Source organism: Leopardus geoffroyi, chromosome E3 (assembly GCF_018350155.1).
Source record: "Leopardus geoffroyi isolate Oge1 chromosome E3, O.geoffroyi_Oge1_pat1.0, whole genome shotgun sequence".
Taxonomy (NCBI): domain Eukaryota; kingdom Metazoa; phylum Chordata; class Mammalia; order Carnivora; family Felidae; genus Leopardus; species Leopardus geoffroyi.
In genome coordinates, this window is record NC_059340.1 from 23,625,455 (window position 1) to 23,648,027 (window position 22,573).

At 41.8% G+C, this 22,573-nt stretch overlaps 1 protein-coding gene across 5 annotated transcripts in view; it reads left to right on the forward strand.

Moving 5' to 3' along the window:
- Positions 1–233: 233 nt before the first annotated feature.
- USP31 (ubiquitin specific peptidase 31) overlaps positions 234–22,573 on the forward strand; it is a 69,171-nt gene continuing 46,831 nt past the window's right edge. Inside the window, exon 1 of one of the 5 annotated variants that reach the window (XM_045461869.1) lies at positions 234–1,038. In XM_045461869.1, coding sequence (XP_045317825.1) covers positions 412–1,038 — 627 coding nt within the window. In that variant the 5' untranslated portion in view covers positions 234–411. Of the gene's footprint in view, positions 1,039–1,482; positions 1,572–2,872; positions 2,998–9,393; positions 9,580–22,573 lie in introns of those variants that run through there. The other 4 variants (XM_045461870.1, XM_045461872.1, XM_045461871.1 and 1 more) reach the window with 4 other exon arrangements.

Sequence of the window (22,573 nt, forward strand, 5' to 3'; positions counted from 1 at the left end):
CATCCCCGGGCACGAGCCCAGCGCTGTCCACCTAGCTGGGACCGTGCCCACATTAGACATGGCCTCTCTTGGACTTCACAAACCGGGACCGCCCCGGAGCCGAGAGTCATCTCGTCTGGCTGGAGGGGCACATCCATTCCCACAATAAACATGGCAGCCACAACGGCTTCAGCGCCGGGCGGGCGGCGCCGGGAGGCGGGTCACGTGAGCGGCCCAGCTGGGCGGATCGCGCGCGCGCCCGCCCGCCCCGCCGGCCGCCGCTCGCTAGCTGGCTCGCTCGGCGGCGCTCTGAGGTGTGCGGGGCGTCGAGCCCCCCGGCCCGGTGAGGCGCGGCGCGGCGAGATGCGGCGGCGGCCGTGGCGGGGCCGCGGGCCGGGCGGGCGGACGAGGTGATGAGCGTCGGCGGCCGCCATGTCCAAGGTAACGGCGCCCGGGCCCGGGCCGCCGGCTGCGGCGGGCGGGAAGGAGAAGCGCTCCTTCAGCAAGCGGCTGTTTCGGAGCGGCCGCGCGGGCGGCGGCGGTGGCGCGGGGGGCCCCGCGGGGCCCGGGCCGGCCGCGCCCGCCTCGCCCTCGTCGGCGCGCTCGGTGGGCAGCTTCATGAGCCGCGTCCTTAAGACGCTGTCCACGCTCTCGCACCTTAGCTCCGAGGGCGCCGCCCCGGACCGCGGCGGCCTCCGCAGCTGCTTCCCGCCCGGGCCGGCCGCCGCGCCCACGCCGCCGCCGTGTCCGCCGCCGCCCGCCTCGCCCGCGCCGCCCGCCTGCGCCGCCGAGCCGGTGCCCGGGGTGGCGGGGCTCCGGAACCACGGCAACACGTGCTTCATGAACGCCACGCTGCAGTGTCTCAGCAACACCGAGCTCTTCGCCGAGTATCTGGCGCTCGGCCAGTACCGGGCGGGGCGGCCCGAGCCCTCGCCTGACCCCGAGCAGCCTGTGGGCCGCGGCACGCAGGGCCAGGGCGAGGTCACCGAGCAGCTGGCGCACCTGGTGCGGGCCCTCTGGACCCTGGAGTACACCCCGCAGCACAGCCGCGACTTCAAGGTGAGCCCCGCCGCGTCCCCACCCCCAGGAGGGGGGCCCTGCCCCCTGCGTCCCTGGGGCACCCGGCCCCCCAGGTCTCCCTTCCATTCCTCCTTTCCTGGCGGCGCGGCGGGCCAACCAGCGCACGGGTCTAAAGAGGTGTGGGCCCCGAGTCTAGGACCGATGCCACTGTTTGTAAGGGAGACTCACCCATTCATTCTTCGAGTATTAAGGGCTTACTACGTGCCTGGCCCTGTGACGGGCCCTGGAGGGATATGGCAATGAACAAGACCTCCTGCCTTCATTGAACTTATGTTCTTGGGGGTGGGAAAGTTGAGCCTGGGTTCAAATCCTCGTTCTGCCATAATGGTTTACTAGCATTGTGACCTCAGGCAAGTTTCTCATCCTCTCTGTGCCAGCTTCATCATCTGGTACTTACCTCATAGGTGGTTGTGAGCTGCAAACAAGTTGATATGTTGGGTTGAACCCTGTGAGATTACCCATTTTTGACCGTTTTTGATTTACAGATTGGCACTTCTATTAGGTTCAACCTGGTATGCAAATCGCTTCCGTTGTGCATAGTACCATGTATATTTGCTGCGTTTATTCTCTTTATCATTACAGATTTTAGTAAGGTGAGGAGGTAATATCAGATAGTGGTTTGAAGAAATTAAAACTTGGTGATGTGATTGATGTGTTGGCAGGCTACTTTAAATGGGGAGGGGCAGGGTTAGGGTGACGCCTTTGGAAGAGGCGAGGTTTGAACTGAGACTTGAGTAACCAGGGAGAGCCAGCCTTGAGGAGGTCAGGGGGAATTGCCTCCCAGGTATAAAAGTGTGAAAGCCTGAGAGCTTGGTGCACTTGAGGAACAGTGTAGCTCTGGGATCAGCAAACTCTTTCTGTAAAGAGCCATATAGTAAATGGTCAGGATGCAAAATGGAAGCTCTTATGTAGGTACTAAAAAACAAGAAAAAACAAACTTCCACAAAATGTTCATTGACTAAAATAAAAATATGGTGAGTGAATACTGTATTTTGTAATACAGGTCTACTAATGGGAGGAGTGTTTACCTTAATTGGAGTTCAAAATTAGCGTTCCCTATCATCAGATTGATTACAAATATTTAGCTCTGCAAACTGTTCTTAGCTCTCTGGCCGTACAGAAACAAGCAGTGGACTAGATATGGCCCTTGGGTCCCCGTTTGCTGTCTGCGGGTGGAGCTGGAGGCGTGGTGAGCTCTGATGAGAGCTGAGTGGTAGCTGTGTAGGGCCATTTAGGCTGCACTAAGGAGATGGACTCTTATTTTGAGCAAAAAAGAGGGGAAGATGATTTGAGATTGCAGGAGGGATACTTTGAGGTGGGACATGGGTATGGTATTAAATAGAATGAAATCACACAGTGAGAAAGTTAATTCCTTTTCCATTCTGTCTGTCCTGATTATGCCCAAGAGAAGGTCTCAGCTTGGCGGTAGCCTGACTTTAACACCTCATGCTCACTCCCCCACCTTTTTGTTTTGTTTTGTTTTTTAAACAGAACAAGCTAAGTTTAGAGGCCTTGGCAGACAGCAGTAGCTAGGATTTAATAAGGGTATGTTTTCATTGTGTTTGTTTTTACATTTGTCTTCTATCTGTGACAAATGGTACTGGTTTTTCATTGGTGCTGTGAAAGTGCCTTTCTAAAATTTATTTAAGTAAAAATAAATGACTTGATTAAAATATAAAATGATCTGAGGATTCAGCACTTGATTGAGGACCTACTTTGTTGAGGAACAATACTGTCAGAGTGCACCCCTCCTCTTTTAATACATGTTATTTATATTTATTTATATTCTGTTTTTCTTAAAAAGAAAAAATGACTGCTGTTTGATCTTGGAAATTTGAATGGAAATACTTGACTGGGATAGGGACTGGAAAAAAATGAGATCAGTGTCAGAGATCTCAAAATAAGAAAGTAGGAGAGAATGGCAACCAACCAGCTACTGTAAGTCTTTTTTCTTCTTCTCTTTTTTCCTCTTTGCTTATAGTTGCCTGTCAGTAGCCACAGCAAATGGCAAACTTTTCAAGGTCAGAACCCAGTGTTTTAAGTTTGGTTTTCTACTCTTTCCAAAATATAAAAATCAATTCCTCCAGCATTTTTGTATGTGAACATTTCCATTGCTTTTTAAAAGGTTGTCTTTTTTTTTTTTTTTTTAATCCATTAAAAAGCTGTGAACAGAAATGGGTCAATAATTCTAGAAATGCGGAGGCTGATTTTTAAGCATGCTTTGGCAAAGTTGAACAGATTCTTAGAGGCCCTTTTTTAAAAAATATAATCTTCTGAACCCTTAGTAGATTTCACGTTGCATTCATTCATTCACTTCCCATTTATTAAGGGTTTACTCAATCAGTTAAGAATGCATTCAGCACAAGAAAGAGGAAGCCCCAATGATGATGCCTTAAGCAATAAAGATGTTGAAATAGCTCACACAGTAAGTCTGGAGGTAGGTGTTCTAATGTACAATGGCTTGAAGAGCTCAACAGGGTCTCAGACTATTTCTGTGTTTCCTCTCTGTTGTCCTTGGCTATTTTGTCCCTTTGGCTTTTTATCCTTAATGTTTGTCAAGGTAGGAAGGCACTGGGAAAGTAAGTTTTTCCAGAAGCGCCCCCTCAGCAGGCTTTTGCTGACATCTCATTGACTTACAGCCATGTCAGTTGGCCACCTCTGGCTGCCATGGAGGCTGGAAGGTGGCTATTGGGTTTTCTTGGCTTAATAGAGAAGTTGAATAAAGGAGGAGTTTGCCTCAGGGGCAGCCCGCCAAAGTGTGAGGCACTTTTATTTCGGAAACACACTGTACTTGCCTGTGAAGAACTAAGTCCAGTGAGACTTGGTACGTTCCCCAAAACATCACTTCTTATACTTTACTGTGCACGTAATTGTGGACGTCTCGTCACAAAGCTGATTTAGATTTGGTGGAGATGGGGTGGGGCCTGAAGTTCTGAGATTTCTATCAAGCTCCCAGGTGATGCTGATGGTCCACGGAACACTCTTGCTCTGGAGAACAAGTCAAGCATCACAGAGACGTGGTCTGCAGGATGAAGAGAAATTAGCCAGGCAGAGAAGAGGGGGTGGCGTGAAAGGGCATGCGGTTTTGGAGGAACAGACATTTGGTGGCTGGTTACACCATGAAGAGCAGTGGGGGTGCTGAAAGTCTGGGAGAAGTATGTTATGTGGATTCTGAATGGCTTTGTAGGCTATGCTGCCTTGAACACTGTTCTCTGGAAGTTGAGAATCCAGGGCTGATTTTTTTAAGCAGGAGAGTGATCGAATCAGACTCTTCCTCCTCCTCCTCCCTCCTCCTCCCTCCTCCTCCCTCCTCCTCCCTCCTCCTCCCTCCTCCTCCCTCCTCCTCCCTCCTCCTCCCTCCTCCTCCCTTCTCCTCCCCTTCTTCCTTCTCCTCCTCCCCTTCTTCCTTCTCCTCCCCTTCCTTCTCCTCCTCCTCCTCCTCTTTTTGCCCCTGAATTAGGTAAGCCTAGTGACACTGTGGAGGATTACTTTTTCCCCCCAAAATGTTTTATTACAGCCAAATTTGATGGGTATTATTTTAAGGATAAAGAAAGTCGAGTTGAACACCAAGAAGGTGAGTGCGAGGTATACGTGTTACCACGGCCCTTTGCCTGTATGTGTCAGACATTGGTGTTCCATGCGGATACTCTTTCCCTGAGCTCACATTCAACCTCAGAATCCTGCCCAATTCTGGGCTCCAGGCAGTCACTACCAGTTGATTGGAGTTGGCAGAGAAGATGAAACCAATTTGCCATCTTGAGAGTTTGCCTTGAGGTCTCGAAAAGCACTTAGTATGTCTTTGAGTATGCTTTTATCGTCTTAAAACTTTCTTAAGTTACTAATGATTTTCTTTGTAAGTTTTCCAATTAGAGTTCTTTCTTGATTCCTAACCACTTTGATTTATTTGAGGTTTAGGAGCTTGCCAGGTAGACAGATTCTTGGTTTTGGATGAGCTACTAGATGGTTGTTAAGGTTGGCCTTTCATTTTCCAAAATGAAATGAATTGACTGGCTCAACCTTGGCATGCTTTAAGAAACTTCTCTGGCTGCCACGTATATCCTTTTCTCCTTTTAAGCAGGTGTTTTTCTCCTCCTCATAGAGCAGGGTTCTCAACCAGGGCTCTTTTGCCTCCCAACCCTTCCATTCCTGGGGACATTTGGCGTTGTCTGGAGACATACTTGGTTGATGCAACTGGGGTGGGGGTGCTGCTGGCTCTGCTCCCCTCAGTAAGGGGTTGGTTATCCAGCCCAAAATGCGAGTTAGGCTGAGATTGAAAAACACTCTGTTGGAGGAAGGTTTTGTGCCTTCTTAGGGCGTTTTTCTTAGTATCCCAGCCTTTAGAATGCTTGCCGTGTTACGTTTTCTCCTCTGTGTGTGTGTGTTTGCAGCAGCACTAGAGTAAAATTTGACTTCACTGGAAGGATCCTTGGACCATCATCTTGGTAAAACAAGGAGAGAAAATAAATCATTCTGAAACCTGAATGCTCAAAATGCTGTTTTAAGAGGAAATGAGCTTATTGTCTAACTAGTAGGATGCTAGTGTGTGTGCTTCCAGTTTCTCCTACGTGCTGATTTCTAGTACTCAGTGCCCTTGCGCAGCAAGTAAAGAGATGGGTGGTCATCTTTCAAGTAACAAAGATACGTTTTATAGCAGCAGTTTTCAAACTGTGCTGCCAAAAAACAACTAGAACAGAGTTCTCTACTGATAATAGAACTGTGGGGATTCCTTCTAAATTTGCCGTAAAACAAAAGGTAATTGATGAATAGAAATTTCTATTCCATATTTTTTTTCCTTGAACTGCGGTGCCTGGTGGTGCCTATTTATGAGTGAGAGTTCTCAGGTTACAAAGGGAATAAATGTATAAATGAGTAGTAGCAGATAAGCTAGCAATTGGGTTTATACTGGCTCAGTTTCACACCTTACTTTTTCATAGACTCATGTTGGAGGCTCTGATTTTATGCTGCCGACCTATGATCTAAGTTTTCCTGGTTTGTGTGAAAATGTTTAGTATATTGGTATTTCACAGTAGTTCCCAAGGAGTATTCGGATTTGAGGGTACCCCTTAAATTCATTTGAAAAGTAAGAAAAAAAATTGTGTAGGTCACATTTAGATTTGTGGCCAAGTATAAAGTATGTGTCTTCCTGATCAGTTCCCTTCTCTGTCCAGTGCTGTCACTTGTTGTAGCGAAGCTCCACATCTCTGAAGGAGAAGGGAGGTAACCGAATTGTCAAATTTTAGACTTAGGGGAGATGTGAATGGCCTTTCTGGATGAAGGGAATGTGGTTCCCCTGCTGGCTAGAGACCGAGAGAACAGAACCAGAGCTATGCCTTCAGCCTTCATCACCTCTGCGTTGCTGATGCACACACCGAAGGACACCCGTGCTTTTGTTACCTTGTTTTTACAACCACTGAAATACAGTTCTCAACATAAAACATAAAGAGGTAGGGTGGGGTGTGCTGAAATATATAATGTTCTCCCTCCACTAAGACTCTGGTGCTCAATCTTAGTGAAAATAAGGTAGCTGCAGCTAACGCTGTATACATGCCATTGCTTCTCAGACTTAGGCACTTTGGGAAGTTGGCCTTAAAAATAATCCTTTCAGACCACTTAGTTGTGTATATAAACATGTCTACATCTTTTACATTGGTGGGCTCATGCTCCACATATAGTTCTGTAACTTGGTTTCCCCTATTCCCCTACCCATGGGTAGCATGGCTTTCCTTGTTTTTTGTTGATACATCCAAGCCCATCTCATTCTTTTTGGCAGTGGTATAGAAGCCCAATGGTGGGTGTTTAGGTAGTATAAAGTTTTTATTTATTTTTTTTTTATTTAAAAAAAAATTTTTTTTTTTTAGCGTTTATTTATTTTTGAGACAGAGAGAGACAGAGCATGAACGGGGAGGGTCAGAGAGAGGGAGACACAGAGTCTGAAACAGGCTCCAGGCTCTGAGCTGTCAGCACAGAGCCCGATGCGGGGCTCGAACTCACGGACCGCGAGATCATGACCTGAGCCGAAGTCGGCCGCTCAACCGACTGAGCCACCCAGGCGCCCCGGTAGTATAAAGTTTTTAATCATTGTAGCCAATCCTTCAGTATACACCAAGTCTCATTTTCTAAAGACTGAGTCTTAGAAGTGGCACTGCTTAGTCAAAGGGAATTTAAATGTTGCATTTAAAATGTTGCTGCACGTTGCTGGATTGCCCAGCAAAGAGTAGTAGAGGACAAGATTCTCTGACCCATCCATGGTGCATGCTAGGGCCTACCCCCGCTGACATGTGCTTCCTCTTATTAGTGACTGCCCTTGTTTGCCATTTTTTAAAATTATTTTCTTTTACAGGATCAGTTTTTTTTTTGGGGGGGGGCAGGACTATCCTGGCATTGTAGGATGTTTAGCAGTGTTCCAGTCCCTTACCCCAGTCATGACAATCAAAAATGTCTCCAGACATTGCCAAATGTCCCCTGGGGGGCAAAATTGCCCCAGTTGAGAACCCCTGATTTGGAGAGAAGGGGAAATAAATACAAATGAATGAGATGAGAAGGGCAAATTGTGGGTGGCCTTGAAAGTCTGTCACAACAGTTTAGCCTTGAGGCTGCAATCAGTAGTGTTTCAATATAGGCTTCTTGAGCTGTGCAGACACTAATTTGATGAAAAGGATGCTTTAGAAAAATGGGTCTGATGGTGAGCACAAATGAATCCAATGGAGGAGAAAGTAATTGCAGGAAAAGGACAATCATAAGTATGAACCGAGGAAAGGGTGAATCCAAGGGACATTTTGGAGGACATTATGACATTATTAGGGAGAGTCTAAGGGATGGAGTTGTAAACACCAAGGTTTCAGAACTGAGGTATGGAGAAAATCATGGGAATCATTTGATGGGAATGGAATAGTTGGAAAGGGGAAGTGGTTTGTGGAGCACAAGGGGCAGAAAAGATCATGCATTTAAATTGAACATGGGGTTGGGGCGCCTGGGTGGCGCAGTCGGTTAAGCGTCCGACTTCAGCCAGGTCACGATCTCGCGGTCCGTGAGTTCGAGCCCCGCGTCGGGCTCTGGGCTGATGGCTCAGAGCCTGGAGCCTGTTTCAGATTCTGTGTCTCCCTCTCTCTCTGCCCTTCTCCCGTTCATGCTCTGTCTCTCTCTGTCCCAAAAATAAAATAAATAAACGTTGAAAAAAAAAAAAATTGAACATGGGGTCAGTGATCATGGGATATTTAAGAAAGGGAGTCTTGATAGACAGGAACTGTGGTGCAATTTGGGACTAGGTGTGTAGACTTGGATTCAGCTGCGTATTGTGTGAGCTGTCTCACATAATTGTATTTTTATCACTGGACAAGTTTAAGCAGAGTCTTGGGGGTGGTTTCTGAAGGAGCCACATACGCTGTAGTGGATTGGAGTGGATTCAGCTTACTTATTTCCTTTTCCTTGCCTTTTGTTCCTTTCCTCTGACTTTAGAGCATGTATATAAAATCTATGTTTGAAGCAGAGTTGACAGTGTTTGGCAGCTTTATGGGTGTGTGAAGAGTGAATAAGAAGGAGGAACTGAACATAACTCAGAGGTACTGAAGCAGGGTGTGGTGGGATGGCAACTGTTTAAGACCAAAAGCACAGAATGCAGAACAGTTCTGCAGGTGGGCGGGTAAATTCAGTTTTGGACAGGTCATACAGTATATAACATAAGAGTCCTAGGAAGACTTTTTTTTTAGTTAAATTTGTCGAATGTCTGTCATATATCAGGTACTGTGCAAAATGAATCGTTTGAGTTTTTGGTGACCCATGTAGAAAGGAGCTGCTCTTGGAATTATCTCTTTAAGTCAAGATACAGATGTAATAACACAGGTGCTGGTCCTGACTTACAGAGGCTTATTCTGAACTAATTGTTTTATGTCGTCCTTTGTGTGGCCTAAAGTTTTTAGTTTGACTCTGCTTTTGTTTTGTTATTAGAGTGTGGTTTGATGGATTTTTCCTGTCCCCCTCTATACACTTGTCACAATGAGGGGCTACTAAATAGGGCAGTGTTCACTGTTTGTGTAGTTCCCCACAGCTGTTTCCTATAGTAAAGACTCTGGAAAACAATGACCTCATGGTTTCCACAAAAAACCTTTTATATATAATAGTGGAAAAGAAATCATTGAAAGCTGGGTAATTTAAAGTTCTGTCCTCTGTAGCTTTTTCCCTCAAAAATACTCTTGTTTGCTCTGCTAATTAATCCTTCACTGGCTGTTCCTCAAATGACCTTTTATGTTTAACAAACAACATTTTTGCAGTGGAGCACATCGAGATATCTTGTCTTTCATCTGACTGTGATCTTTCTTCATTTAGAAATCATTGTTTTATGCCATGGACTGTGGCAGTTCCTAGAGGAATTGGCCAGTCACTGAACATCTGTTGCTTCTTCCCTCCGGTTGTTGAGCTTGGATGGTAGCAAACAATGTGACCACAAACAAACAGTTCAGGCATTAGAAGATTTCATGGGACTGGTTGGGAAATGCCTTTGTTGCTTCTACTGCAAGAACTTCTGTAAGTGCATCACCAGCTCAGGAAATTCTTTGACTTGAATTCTTGGTCTTTCTTTCTTTCTTTCTTTCTTTCTTTCTTTCTTTCTTTCTTTCTAAGTTTATGTTCATTCATTCATTCATTCATTCATTTATAGTAATCTCTACTCCCAACATGGGGCTTGAACTTGTGACCCTGAGATCAAGAGTCACATGCTCTTCTGACTGAGCCAGTCAGGTGCTCCTTGGTATTCTAATATTTAAAAAAAAAAATTTTTAACATTTACTTATTTTTGAGAGACAGAGACAGAGCATGAGCAGGGGAGGGGCAGAGAGAGAGGGAGACACAGAATCCGAAGCAGGCTCCAGGCTCCGAGCTGTCAGCACAGAGCCTGATACGGGGCTCAAACTCACAAACTGCGAGTTCATGACCTGAGCTGAAGTCGGACGCTTAACTGACTGAGCCACCCAGATGCCCCAGATATTCTAATGTTTAAAAGCAAGACAGAGTCATCTGATTGATTCGAGAAACAGTAATAATCATAATGAAAATACCATTTATTTGTGTGGGGCCATATCATTTACAAAGCCATTTCTTGAACAATACCAGTTTGAACTGTGCAAGTCCACCTATATGTTGAATTAAAAATACACACACACACACACACACACACACACACGTGAAAAAATTTTGGGAATTTGTGGCAATTAAACTTGCAGATGAACTATGTGGCCTAGAAATATAGAAAAACTTAAGTAGAAGTTAGGTATGTCATGAATGCATAAAATATATGTAGATGCTAGTCTGTGTTATCATTTACTATCATAAAATATACACAAACCTATTACAAAAAGTTAAAATATGTCAAAACTTAAGCACACAGAGTGTACGTGGCACCATTTATAGTCAATTGTAAACAGGTACAGACATGTAGTATTAAATCATAGCTGTAAGGAATTAACTGTAGTACATACTGTACTACCGGTAATATTTTCATGGCCACCTCCTGTTGGCTGTTGCGCTGAGCTCAAGTGTTGCCAGCATCCACTTAAAATGCCAAGTGATGCTAATCATCTCTGTGTGAGCATTTAGTCTATTCAGTAAGTTGTATATCACAATTAAAAGTGATCACTTGGCAGTTCTCACTATTAGTAGTTAAGTTTTGGGGGAGTCCACAGTTATACACAGATTTTTGACTGCATGGAGGTGAGTGCCCACATTGTTCAAGGGTCAACTGTACATTCATATAAATTTTTTCATTAAATCTTCACTACAGACCTGTGAAGAGGCATTGGTATTCCATTTTTGAAATTAGGATACTGGGATTCAGTGCTAGTAAGTAGCAGAGCCTTGCTTGGTTTTTACAAGGATTAAATGAAAAGGTACAACTAAGAGTTTAGTGTAGAAACTTGCACATAGTAACTATTCAGTAAACGGCAGATGGTGATAATGAAGGTAGTCATTCTAACTCTGGCCTCAAGTACCCTTCCCCATTTCTAAACTCTGTCTCTTCCAATGGCCGGTTTTTATTGCTGCTGGATTAATCTTAAAGTTTATCCGAGATTATATTATTTCTCTTTTCAAAAATTGCTTTTACTTTTTCTTTTATATACAAAATATGGCATACATTTCTTAGCTTGGCATTTAAGCTTTTCCAGAAAAATGAAATAAAAGGCATACATAAAGCTAGCCCTGTTAAAAAAAAAAAATGGACTCACTAGACATAAAACTGTTAATTTGCTCTAAGTATTTCTGAATGCCAACTCTCAATTTTTGTACTTATCTTTTGTACTTACCAGTCCATGACTGGTGGCAAAAAGTTCACAGACAGGCATCTCTCTGTGGATCACATTTTGAAGAGTGCTGCTACAGAGCTTCCCAAAGTCTGATTTTGCCTGTTGTATTCCGGTAGTTTCAGTTAAAATGTTCTGTTCCCATACTTCCTGTAAAATGGTAGATTTAGAGGCTTAATGAGACTCAGGTTTGAGGTTTCTCTCTCTCTCTTTTTCTTTCTTTTTTTTTTTTTTTTTTGGTAGTGTTGTTAACTTCTATCAGGAAGCCTATAATGCTATAATGTCTGGTTGGGTCTCTTACTATGTTAGTAGACATTGATGATTATTCCTTGATCCATTAGTTCATTAAGGGTTGAAAAATGGTGATGTTATAATTTTAACATTCTTATTAGCTAGAACACTTCTGTAGCGACTCCTGCCCTCATCAATTACTTTGTTACCCCAACATAAATTTGGAGAAGAAAGGCAAGATAAATGGTTTAGGTTTTTTTCCCCTTTAATTTGGTTTTCTTTTTTTTTTTTTTTTTAATTTTTTTTTTTTAACGTTTATTTATTTTTGAGACAGAGAGAGACAGAGCATGAATGGGGGAGGGTCAGAGAGAGAGGGAGACACAGAATCTGAAACAGGCTCCAGGCTCTGAGCCATCAGCACAGAGCCTGACGCGGGGCTCGAACTCACGAACTGCGAGATCATGACCTGAGCCGAAGTCGAACGCTTAACCGACTAAGCCACCCAGGCGCCCCTAATTTTGGTTTTCAAAATAATTTCTTGATTTCCAAATGTGGTTAGTGAGTTTTTTGTTAAAACCATGTGAACTCATGGATTTAACTGTATATCTGATGTACTTCAGTTACAGTTGTTAGCCTAATTGACGCCCAAATTGTGCCATTTGTGTCCAGTAGAAGTGGCTCCTGAATCCTTCTGACATGATATTAGTAGTCTGTGATGTCAAACTAGAATCCAGGGAAGATATTCCGGCTCATCTTAACACATTTCCTGCCCCAGATCTGGGATCAGTGATTTCTTTAAGGATCCCTGGTTGCCTTTTTTGGCAAATGGTAGAGAGCCACAGTTTGGGCCCTAGGAGTGCATGTGGTTTCTTTGTCTTCTAAGTAGAGAGAGCTAGAAAATATGTAACTTTTTTTAAAGACATAAAAAAATCATGAATTCTTATTGATAATTCCCTTTAAGGGTTTCAGGGTTTTTCTTTAACTCCTTGATCTTGCATCTGTTTCTCCTTTCTCCCAAGCTGAAAACCCTGTTCCCAGCACAGTGTAATTTTTCATTGGCATTATCCTACAGTCCTCATAAGTCTCAGGATAATAATCCCAATACTACCACCAGTAGTATGTGTGCTTGAAAAATATTTAAGATTTATTTTTGGTATTTTTTTGTTTTGTCTGTAGGACATGGTCTACTGGGTCTGTATAATCAAATTATTAATACTTTTACGTTTATTTATTTATTTTGAGAGAGACAAAGCATTAGAGAGAGAGAGGGAGAGAGAATCCCAAGCAGGCTCTGCACTGTCAGCCTGGAGCCTCGAACCCACGAACCATGAGATGGTGACCTGAGCTGAGATCATGACCTGAGGTGAAATCAAGAGTTGGATGCTTAACAGACTGAGCCACCCAGGCGCCCCTCAAATTCCTATATTTTAAGGTCCCTTGGAATAGTTCTCAGTGTGGCTTTGTCACCAACTAGGTACTTAAAGTCATTTATTTCTTTTTGATTTTGAAGGATTACTTTTGAAAATTTAATTTTGTTGCATAATTATGTAAAAAATAAAATACATGGCCTGAAGTCAAATGTACAACATAAGATCTATTCAGAGAAGTCTGGTTTCTGTCTTTGATCTCTGTACCCTATTCTCTTTCTCCCTAAATTTTATGAATTATTCTTTTATTGTTTTAATGTAAGCAAATTAGTTTTCTTGCTTTGTGTGTATGTATATGTGTGTGTTGTGTGTATATTCATATTTGCTCTTATTTAGATAAATGGTAGCACATTATATAGAATTTTTTTCCTATAGCCTTTCCTATAGGTAACATGAGTGCTTACCACATGCCCTGCACAGTTGATTATTTTACTTATTCCTTATAATAGTGTAAAGTAGGTACATAAATTATTATTTCTGTCTTACAGATGAAGAAACAGAGGCATCTCTACAGACTTTTAATTTTGTGGTTCTCTAAATTTCCTATAGTAACCGGTCCTGTCTTTTGTATGCATCTTTATGAGTGAGTGAACGGGCAGGGAATTAACTTCTGTATCTGCTTTATTTTGAGCAATGAGGGAGGCAGGGAAAGGCTTGTGTTTAAACTGTGATAGAGGAGATTCAGCCTTTTCTTTGAGGTCCAGAGCTCTCTATAGCTGGAGAAGAATAACAGAACTGCTACTGACAAGAGGTGCTCCTAGTAATTCTAAAGATATATGAATTTGGAACATTCTTTAATCTTACCCAAAATAAGGGTCCCTTTGTAAGAGTGTAGTGACAACTTGGTAAATCTCCCTCGTTTTAGAGTCTAAAGAGAAGACAAACTCCTTTAAAAGCAGTAGCTCCTGGGAAATACCTACTAGTCAATATCAGGATTTTAATAGTGGCAGGAAGGAAAGAAGAGAGTAGTTACGTTTCCCTACAGGTGGGGTGAGAGAAAGGAGCATTGGCAGCTTTTTATCATCTATCCAGCGGGAGGAAGGGTTGGTTAGGTTGGAGACCTGTTGATTATTACCCTTTGAGGCTCTGTTGTGATGCCAGGCAGCTGGTTAGGCTGTTGTAACTGCCCGCACCCACTTCCTGGTGATACCCAATTCTGGTTCAGGCTTCAGGCTGTCAGTATCAGAGGATAGTGCCAGGAGGAGGGTGAGGGCAGCTAAGGGGCGGGTCTGCCCCTTCCCTTTTGAAAATCTGAACGAATGAGTTTTGAATACAGTGAGAATCCTGGAGCAACTGAGATCTTGGGCTGGTCACTGAGCTTCAGTTTCCTTACTTAACTTTTCATTGCTGTATGATACCAGCTTCACAGATCAAGGTGTTTGATAGCCATTGGTTCCTTTACACCTGAATGATGGGAACATTTTAGCAGGAAAAACCAACCAGCTGGCTCACACATTCACTAGCCCAGCCTGTAAGAGCAAGCCTGGGACATAGGCTTTTGGTTGTCATGAATAACGCTGCTGTGAACATTCATGCACAAATTTTTGTGTGGACATATGTTTTCATTTCTCTTGGGTATATGCCTAGGAGTGGGATTGCTGGGTCATATTATGACTCCACGTTTAACTTTTTGAGCGGTTGTCCAACTATTTTCCACAGTGGCTGCGCCATTTTACATTCATACCAGCACTGCACGAGTATTTCAGTTTCTCCACATCTTCGGCAACACGTGTTACTGTCTGTCTTTTATTAAAGCCATCCTAGGGGCTCCTGGCTGACTCACTCAGTAGAACCTCCGACTCTTGATCTCAGGGTTGTAAGTTCAAGCCCCACATTGGGCATAGAGCCTGTTAAAAAAAACAAAATGAAATAATGCAATCCTAGTGAATGTGAAGTGGTATTTCACTGTGTGGTTTTTTGTTTTGTTTTTAGTGACATCTTTCTTTTCTCTCTTCTTTTCTTTTCTTTTCTTTTCTTTTCCTTTCCTTTCCTTTCCTTTCTTTTCCTCTCCTCTCCTTTCCTCTCCTCTCCTCTCCTCTCCTCTCCTCTCCTCTCCTCTCCTCTCCTCTCTTATTTCTTTTTTTTCTCTTCTCTTCTCTTCTCTTTTTTCTTTTCTTTTCTTTTCTTTTCTTTTCAAACTCTAACCCTGACATGGGGCTGAAACTCACAACAACCCTGCACATTAAGAGTCACGTACTCCACCAACTAAGCCAGTCAGGCACCCCTCATTGTGTTTTTGGTTTGCGTTAAGTATGTGTGTGGTTTCTTCTGCTTAAGTTCATTATGAGATAAAATCTATTTTGGTAAGAGTGTTACCCAAGTTATTGTAGAAAACTTAGAAAATATGTAAAAGGTTGAAGGTGGAAAATTGAGGAGCACCTAGGTGGCTCAGTTGGTTAAGCATCTGACTCTTAGTCTCTTTCGGTTCAGGTCATGATCTCACAGTTCATGGGTTCGAGACCTGCATTGGACTCTGTGCTAACGGCTTGAAGCCTGCTTGGGATTCTGTCTCCCTCTCTCTCTGCCCCTCCCCTGCTCGCGCTCTCTTTCTCTCTCCCTCTCTCTTTCTCTGTCTCTCAAAAATAATAAATAAACATTAAAAAAAGAAAATTGAAAATGTATATAAGTTATTTGGTATATTACTCTCTTGCCTTTTTCCCCCTCTGGATGTTTTAACATAATTGATATCAAACTGTATATACACTTTTACATCATGTGATTTTCATTTCATATTGTATTATGATTAATTTTGTCACAAAACTCCAGATCATTGTATGAAGGTATATGATGACCTATTTTGGATGTTTCTGATTGTGATGAATAATTTTTACATAAGTCTTTTACTTTTTTTTTTTACAAGCAGAAAATGGTGATTATTCATAACATATGAATTCTTAGAATCAATAAGAAAACTACAGTTACTTTTGATTATTTCTTTAGCATATACTCTGTGAAATTCCTGGGTCAATGCTTATTTAGTTTGAAGATCCTTAAGTTACATTGTTACCTTATTTTATAAGGTTGTGCCATTAGCAGTGTGTAAGAATGTCTGTTGTACCCCACTGTTGCAAAATAGAAATCTTTAAGTTGATAAATAGAAAATAGCATTTTATTGTTTTAATTTTGATGTCTTAAATTACTAGTGACGTAGGACAGCTTCATCTGTTCTTTAGAGTGGAAGTGTACCCATATGATAGCAACATTTTGATAACTTAGGGAGTTACCCTGTTTTGATTTCGCAGACTTCCCTTTGTTTTCTGTGTATTCACACGCTCTTCCATTTAGCCTTCCCCTTCTACCGTCAGATGACCAAGGCCTGAACCAACTAGAATTGGTCAGGCCAGACCAGGCTGAGGCTGGGAAAGTTCTAAATTGTACTTTGTTAGGGAAAACCTAGAGGCAGAATGAGTCCCTATGCTGGTTTTTATGCAATCTGATTTTCATGGTGAGAGTTGAAAGAACTGGCAGAGGCCAGGATTGATTTGGAGACCATACCTGTCTGCCACTCAGGAGTCAACCTGGCTTGACTTTCAGGCCTACACAGTGTTGGGTGTGGAGAAGTGACATGGCAGGCCCGTGACTTGAAAACATCGTCAGCCAGCTAAGATATAATTGGGTTGATGGCATTCGGGTTTATGGCAATACGAACACATAATTTGTAGTGAAACTTGCTGGATCTGTTTTGAATGATACCTCTTGGTTACTACTAGTTGATGCTTCAGTTATCAAAATGCAGTAACAATAATGCTTCAAAACAAGATTATTTGCAGAATATTTTGGATAACTTTATAAAACTGACTGTTTAGTCAAAAACATTTCAGGGGGTGCCTGGGTGGCACAGTCGGTTAAGCGTCCGACTTTTGATTTCGGCTCAGATCATGATCTCACGGTTCTTGGTTTCGAGCCCCACATTGGGCTCTGCTGGCAGCACAGAGCCTGCTTGGGATTCTCTCTCTTTCTCCCTCTCTCTGACCACCCCCCCCCCCCCACTCACGCTATCTCTGTCTCTCTGAAAATAAACTTAAAAAACAAAAATTAAAAACTTGAGATCTGTTTATCACCAGATACTAATATATTCAGAATCAAGAGGATGCATGCTTTGTCTCTTTGTGTATAATTACATACATACATACACACACACGCAGATTATGTAAGAAATATATGCATGTTTAGCCTCGGCATAATTCAAGGCTTGACCTTATGTGTTCCCTACTTTTTGTCTCTCTCACCCTGTTCCACCTCTAAGGGGGTACAGGCACTTTACTTCCACCCCAAAGAGCAGTGCCACTCAACCAAGAATTTTGGCCCCTGGGCTGGTGAGCAGTGCCACGTGCTGAGTTTATAAGCCAAGCCTATGTTCCTCCTCTGCTTCTGTCCACTTGATCAGGAAGCTGATCCTGGGCTGTCTTTTTCTCTTCCTAGGGCTAAGCTTTCACCTCCTACCTGGCAAGCCAGGGTGGCTTAAAAAGGCCCTTGGTGGGTGTCTGTAGACGTAAACTCTTTTCCTGTCTCTTTCCGCCAATTTTCTTTGATGCTAGCCGCTGTCACTTTTTTCCTCCAGTGATAAGATCCAAAGATTGGTATGGGTTTGAGTTTAGGATTACGCTAGGCAGAAAACTGCTTTGAGGCTCCTTAGGTCTGTCTATTAGAGAAAAAAGAAATTCTCAGCATAGTACAGTCTGATTCACTGGGATTTGGGGCCAAAGCCGTAACTACAAATAAGGTACATATCTGTGTTTTGCCAGCCCCATCTTCTGTGCAGAAGATTTGGGTTCCCTGGCCAAAATACCGGGGTGTGCTCTCGTAAGATCCCCTTAAGTTCCACCTGGTCGGCCTGGTCGTTGTTACCAGCAAAACCATTTTAGAAAACATCAGAAATATGGAAACATACAGGAAGAAAGGGATAGATCACCTAAAATTTGCCATTCTGAGGCAATGACTGTTAATGTTTTGGTGTATATTTTGAAGGATAAAAGACAAAAAAAAGGTCTTTGAAAATGTATCTTAAAAGTTTGAAATCATGTTCATATGTAGTTTTGCATCTTCTTTTCACTTAATTGTATTATATATTAATTTCTCAATGATTTTAAAACTTTATAAAATTCCATTGTAGAAAAAAATAATTTCTTAGGTATTTTATTAAGTTTTTTTAACGTTTATTCATTTTTGAGAAACAAAGAGCGTGAGTGGGGAAGGGGCAGAGAGCGAGGGAGACCCAGAATCTGAAGCAGGCTCTGGGCTCTGAGCTGTCAGCACAGAGCCTGATATGGGGCTGGAACCCATGAACCATGAGATCATGACCTGAGCTGAAGTCAGACACTCAACCAACTGAGCCATCCAGGCACTCCTGTAGTTTTTTAGATATTTAGATGAATTTTCTAGTTTTTCTGTTTTGACTTAAAAAAAATTAAGATATAATTAGTTTTATTAAATAATTCATGAATCAAGCAGCATCCCATCTAGCAAGTAGAGGGGGTTCCAAGATATCTGTTTCGACTTTTAACTGTTGAAGATTATTACACTCCCATATGATGATGGCCTTTTGGGTAAATTGGGACTAGATGTATGCTTTTTTTTATTTTTTTTATTTTTTTACTGTATTGTTAGCCAAAATTTCCCCCTTCCTCTAAAAAACAAAAACAAAAAACCCACAAACTTTTTAAAAGGCTTTATTTTATTGTGGCTGGCAAGAATCTTAGAAATATGTTGGATAATGACAGACCAAAAAGAAGATACTCCTGAGTTACTTAAATTACTTGATTAGATACATAAACACATTTTGGCAACCTGAGCTGACTTTAACCTTGGAGTTGGCTAGGCTTGGCCACTTGGGGTGTGCTGGAAAGGATGGACTGGATCGGAATTTATCGCCACCAGCAGAACAGCTTGAGCATTTTAAGGTGAAAGCACTCCCCTTTACACTTTTTGATGAGAGACAGATGTAGTTCTCCAGAGCCAGATTGTTGTCTCTCTATTGTTTGCTTTCTCTAGCATCCTGGGACACTCAGGCAGGACATAGTTCTTCACATGCTGCAACTTGATCTTCTGACATAGTCCAAATTCCTCCTTACCCCTCAAATAATAACATTTCAATTAGATAAGCTCCATTTTTATTTCTGGGTCATATTTCAGTCATAGGAAAAATGCAAATTACAACAAAACAAACACCGATTAACAAGGATTTATTTAAAAGCAAATAAACTCCCAGAAGCCTCAGGCTTGGTACAGCTGTAGTTCAGTTTCTAACATATGTTTTATGTCTGCATTGAGAAATGACATACCGAATGACCAAGCCCTGTATGATCCTGAGTCATATAAGGAAAAAAATCATTTATTGAAGGATTATGGACAAAAATGCCTTAAGGCTGTTTTAATTAGAGGAGGTTGAAGAACGGTGTAACTTTGGACAAGTTATTTCACTTTTTCTGAGCCCAAGTTTTTTTGTCTATAAATAATGGTAATAATACTTAACAAAATAGGGAATTTTGGGGGATTAATTTTATAAGAAATAACACCTATAAATAATTAGTCTAACGCCTGATGCTTTATAGGCTCTCAATTATTAACTGCCATTACTATTACTGTTTGTTTCATGTATTGTATTTGCTAGATATTGGGGAAATAATATTGAATAAGACCTTATTGATCACTGTCTAGTGGTGGAGGCAGATGGATTATATGTTCTGGTGATACAAATACAGCATAGTGTAATAAGTGATATAATATAGTTATGACAAGAGCCTCCTGTAAATTTTAGTGCCTTTGGAAGTGAAACTTCAAGGCTTTTCCACTGTGACCATGTTCTTTCTGTCTTGGCTTCACATAGAAATAGAATTTAAAAAAAAAAATCACACTTCAAAAAAATTAGCAATGATCAGGTCCCACTGTAGATAATTAAATCAGTGTCTCTGGGCTGCTCCCAGTTCGTTGTTTTGTTGTTGTTTTTTAAATTTCCCTTGATGATTCTAACGTGCAGCCAGGGGTCAAGAGCCAGTGCTTTTCTTTCTCTTTGACATTTTCCAGGCTTCTATAGGATAATTCCTTTCTTTTCTCTTGACTTTTGCAGCTTAAATAATAGAAGCTGTGTAGAGTTTAAGAGTTTATAAAATGCTTTTATAAAACTTTTTTATGAAATGCTTTTATAGAGTTTGTAAAATAAATCTCATTAAAGCTTCACAGTAATTCTTTTAGAAAAGTATTCTCACCCCCATTTTACAGAAAAGTTAGCTGAGGCTCAGAGAAACCACACATGAAGTAAAAGGTGGTGGAAAGAGGACTTGAACCCAGGTATTCAGAATCTAGTCTTTCTGTTTCTGTTGCATTTCTAGTGGAAACTTCCAGCCACTGTTTATACACTTGGGGGGCTTCTCTTGCTGCTGTATTTTCTACCTTAGTATAGCGTTAGGATCTGTTGTGACACGTTTGCTCATTGTTCATCTGAATGAACCACTTGGGGTTCCATTTGTTTTTCTCCCTATCATCCCATCTCTAATACTCTTGACCCTACTTCCACCTTACTTGTAATTTTTTGAAATGCAGTAACCATTTCTTAACATTCTTATTATAGTGTTTTGTTTTGTTTTTTTTTTAAAGAGAAGATATATACCCTTTTCTAGTCTCTATTTCAGCAATGAGTCTCTGCCACCAAGTCTTTATGGTACATGTGAGTCTGTTTAATATCCAAATCTAATCTTTTAACAGTGCAGATATCTCTTGCTGTCCAAATCTGTTTAGTTCCTGAGTCTGAATCATGAGAACTTGTATACAAGGAACAGCTATACTTAAGTCACCCTTGTTAGGCCCTTCTGTCTGGAATGATGAAGGAGCTCTGGACCCGAAATAACTCCCTCTCCCCTGTGGTCAAACATGGACACACAAACAGGCTGTGTGTGGCATTCTCTACTATTCTCATTGAGTTGTCTTTCCATCTTGGATGGAAGCTCCTTTCCTGTTGTTTCTTTTCTTTTTTGTCTCTGTCCTCTCCCACCCAGCTCCCCGCTCCATCCTACCAAGGAAGGAGAGTAAGGGAATGCATTTGAGGAATGGGAGTGGAAGGCATTCGAGTCATAGGGAAAGTATGTGTGAAAGTCTGGAGGCTTTACAGTCTCTTTCAGGGGTCTGTTGTTGCCACGGCTGGCTAATACTGGCTAATACCGAGGGCCTCTCGGCCTAACTTGGTTATGTGAAAAGACTTCCCCACCAGAGGTGAAGATAAGGAACAAAGAATGGATTCAGGACACAGGGAACTCTGAGCATGGCTGCATTCTGTACCCTGGTATGGAACTCTGTTGTATGGGCACTCTCTATCACTGTTTTTCATGGGTCATGTCTGGTTTTGCAGTATTCATCCATTTGCACCAATTTCACCCCTTATGCTTTGGTTAATTATTCTTCATCAACTTAGTAGTTGTCCATAAAGTCAGATTCAAAAGATGGAACTTTTCTCAAGACAAGTGTTATTCTGTTCTTTCCAGCACAGTCCAGAAACCAAATTTCACTTTTAGATGCCATCTCTGAACTCATCTGTTCACATCTCATCTTTCTCTTAACATGTAAGTACTGTTGTCCTCCCAAGTTCTTCTGCTTCTTACCCAGAATCACTGGAAATAAATTCTCCTTTTCTTCTGGCATAGAATCATGGAAGGTGGGTGATAATTTGGTTTGGTGAGTTTTGGCAAGCTACCTTTTCCCCGAAAGGGTAAACCCAGCTCCTGATCAAATCAATACCGCCATGTCCCTTCCCCATGCTTTGTTGTCTTCCTGGGATCAGATAAAGTGTGTCTTGAACCAGTTTCTGTCTTTTCCCTGGAGCCCAGGACTCTGCTGCTTCTGTACTAGGGCTCTACAGAAAGAAAGAAAGAACCTCATGTCTGATTTTACCGTTCCAGGTAGAGAGATTTAATTCTTTTTCTTTCATGGGTCATGCTTCCAGCTCCTTTTTTTTTTTTTTTTTCTTTGTAAGGGGAAAAAAAGCTCTCTTAAGGTTTTATTAAAACCTTAAGGTTTTATTTGAAGGGTAAAGAGAAATTTTATGAAACTTGAAAGCTCTACAAATTTGTTTAACCTTTATTGTTTAGCAACTGGAAGTTAAGTATCACCCTAACTGAAAGGAAAATTGGAGTGATGGTCAAATTTATTCATAGTAGGATGTATAGGATTTAAACCAATAGGTTAGTTAATGTTTTTCCAAATAAATGCCATACCCCCATTCTATAAAGTAGACATAAATATGCAAGGTTGATTTTAAGAAGGCTCATATTTGGGGCACCTGGCTGACTCATTCCATGGAGCATGCAACTCTTGATTTCAGGAGGCCCACGTTGGGTGTAGAGATTACTTAAAAATAAAAATTTAAAAAAAAAGGCTCATATTTATTTTTCATAGAAGTGACAAATTTAAATTCTCAGATTGTAGCAATGTTCCTATTTATAGATGACCTATTCCAGCGATAATGAACTTTTTTTAAAACTGCAAAAACACAAAAGGATTGATTTTAGGACATAAATAAAAATAAACTAAGGTTTAATTATGCAAAAAAATCATAAAAGGCAAACCAAAGCAATGTCA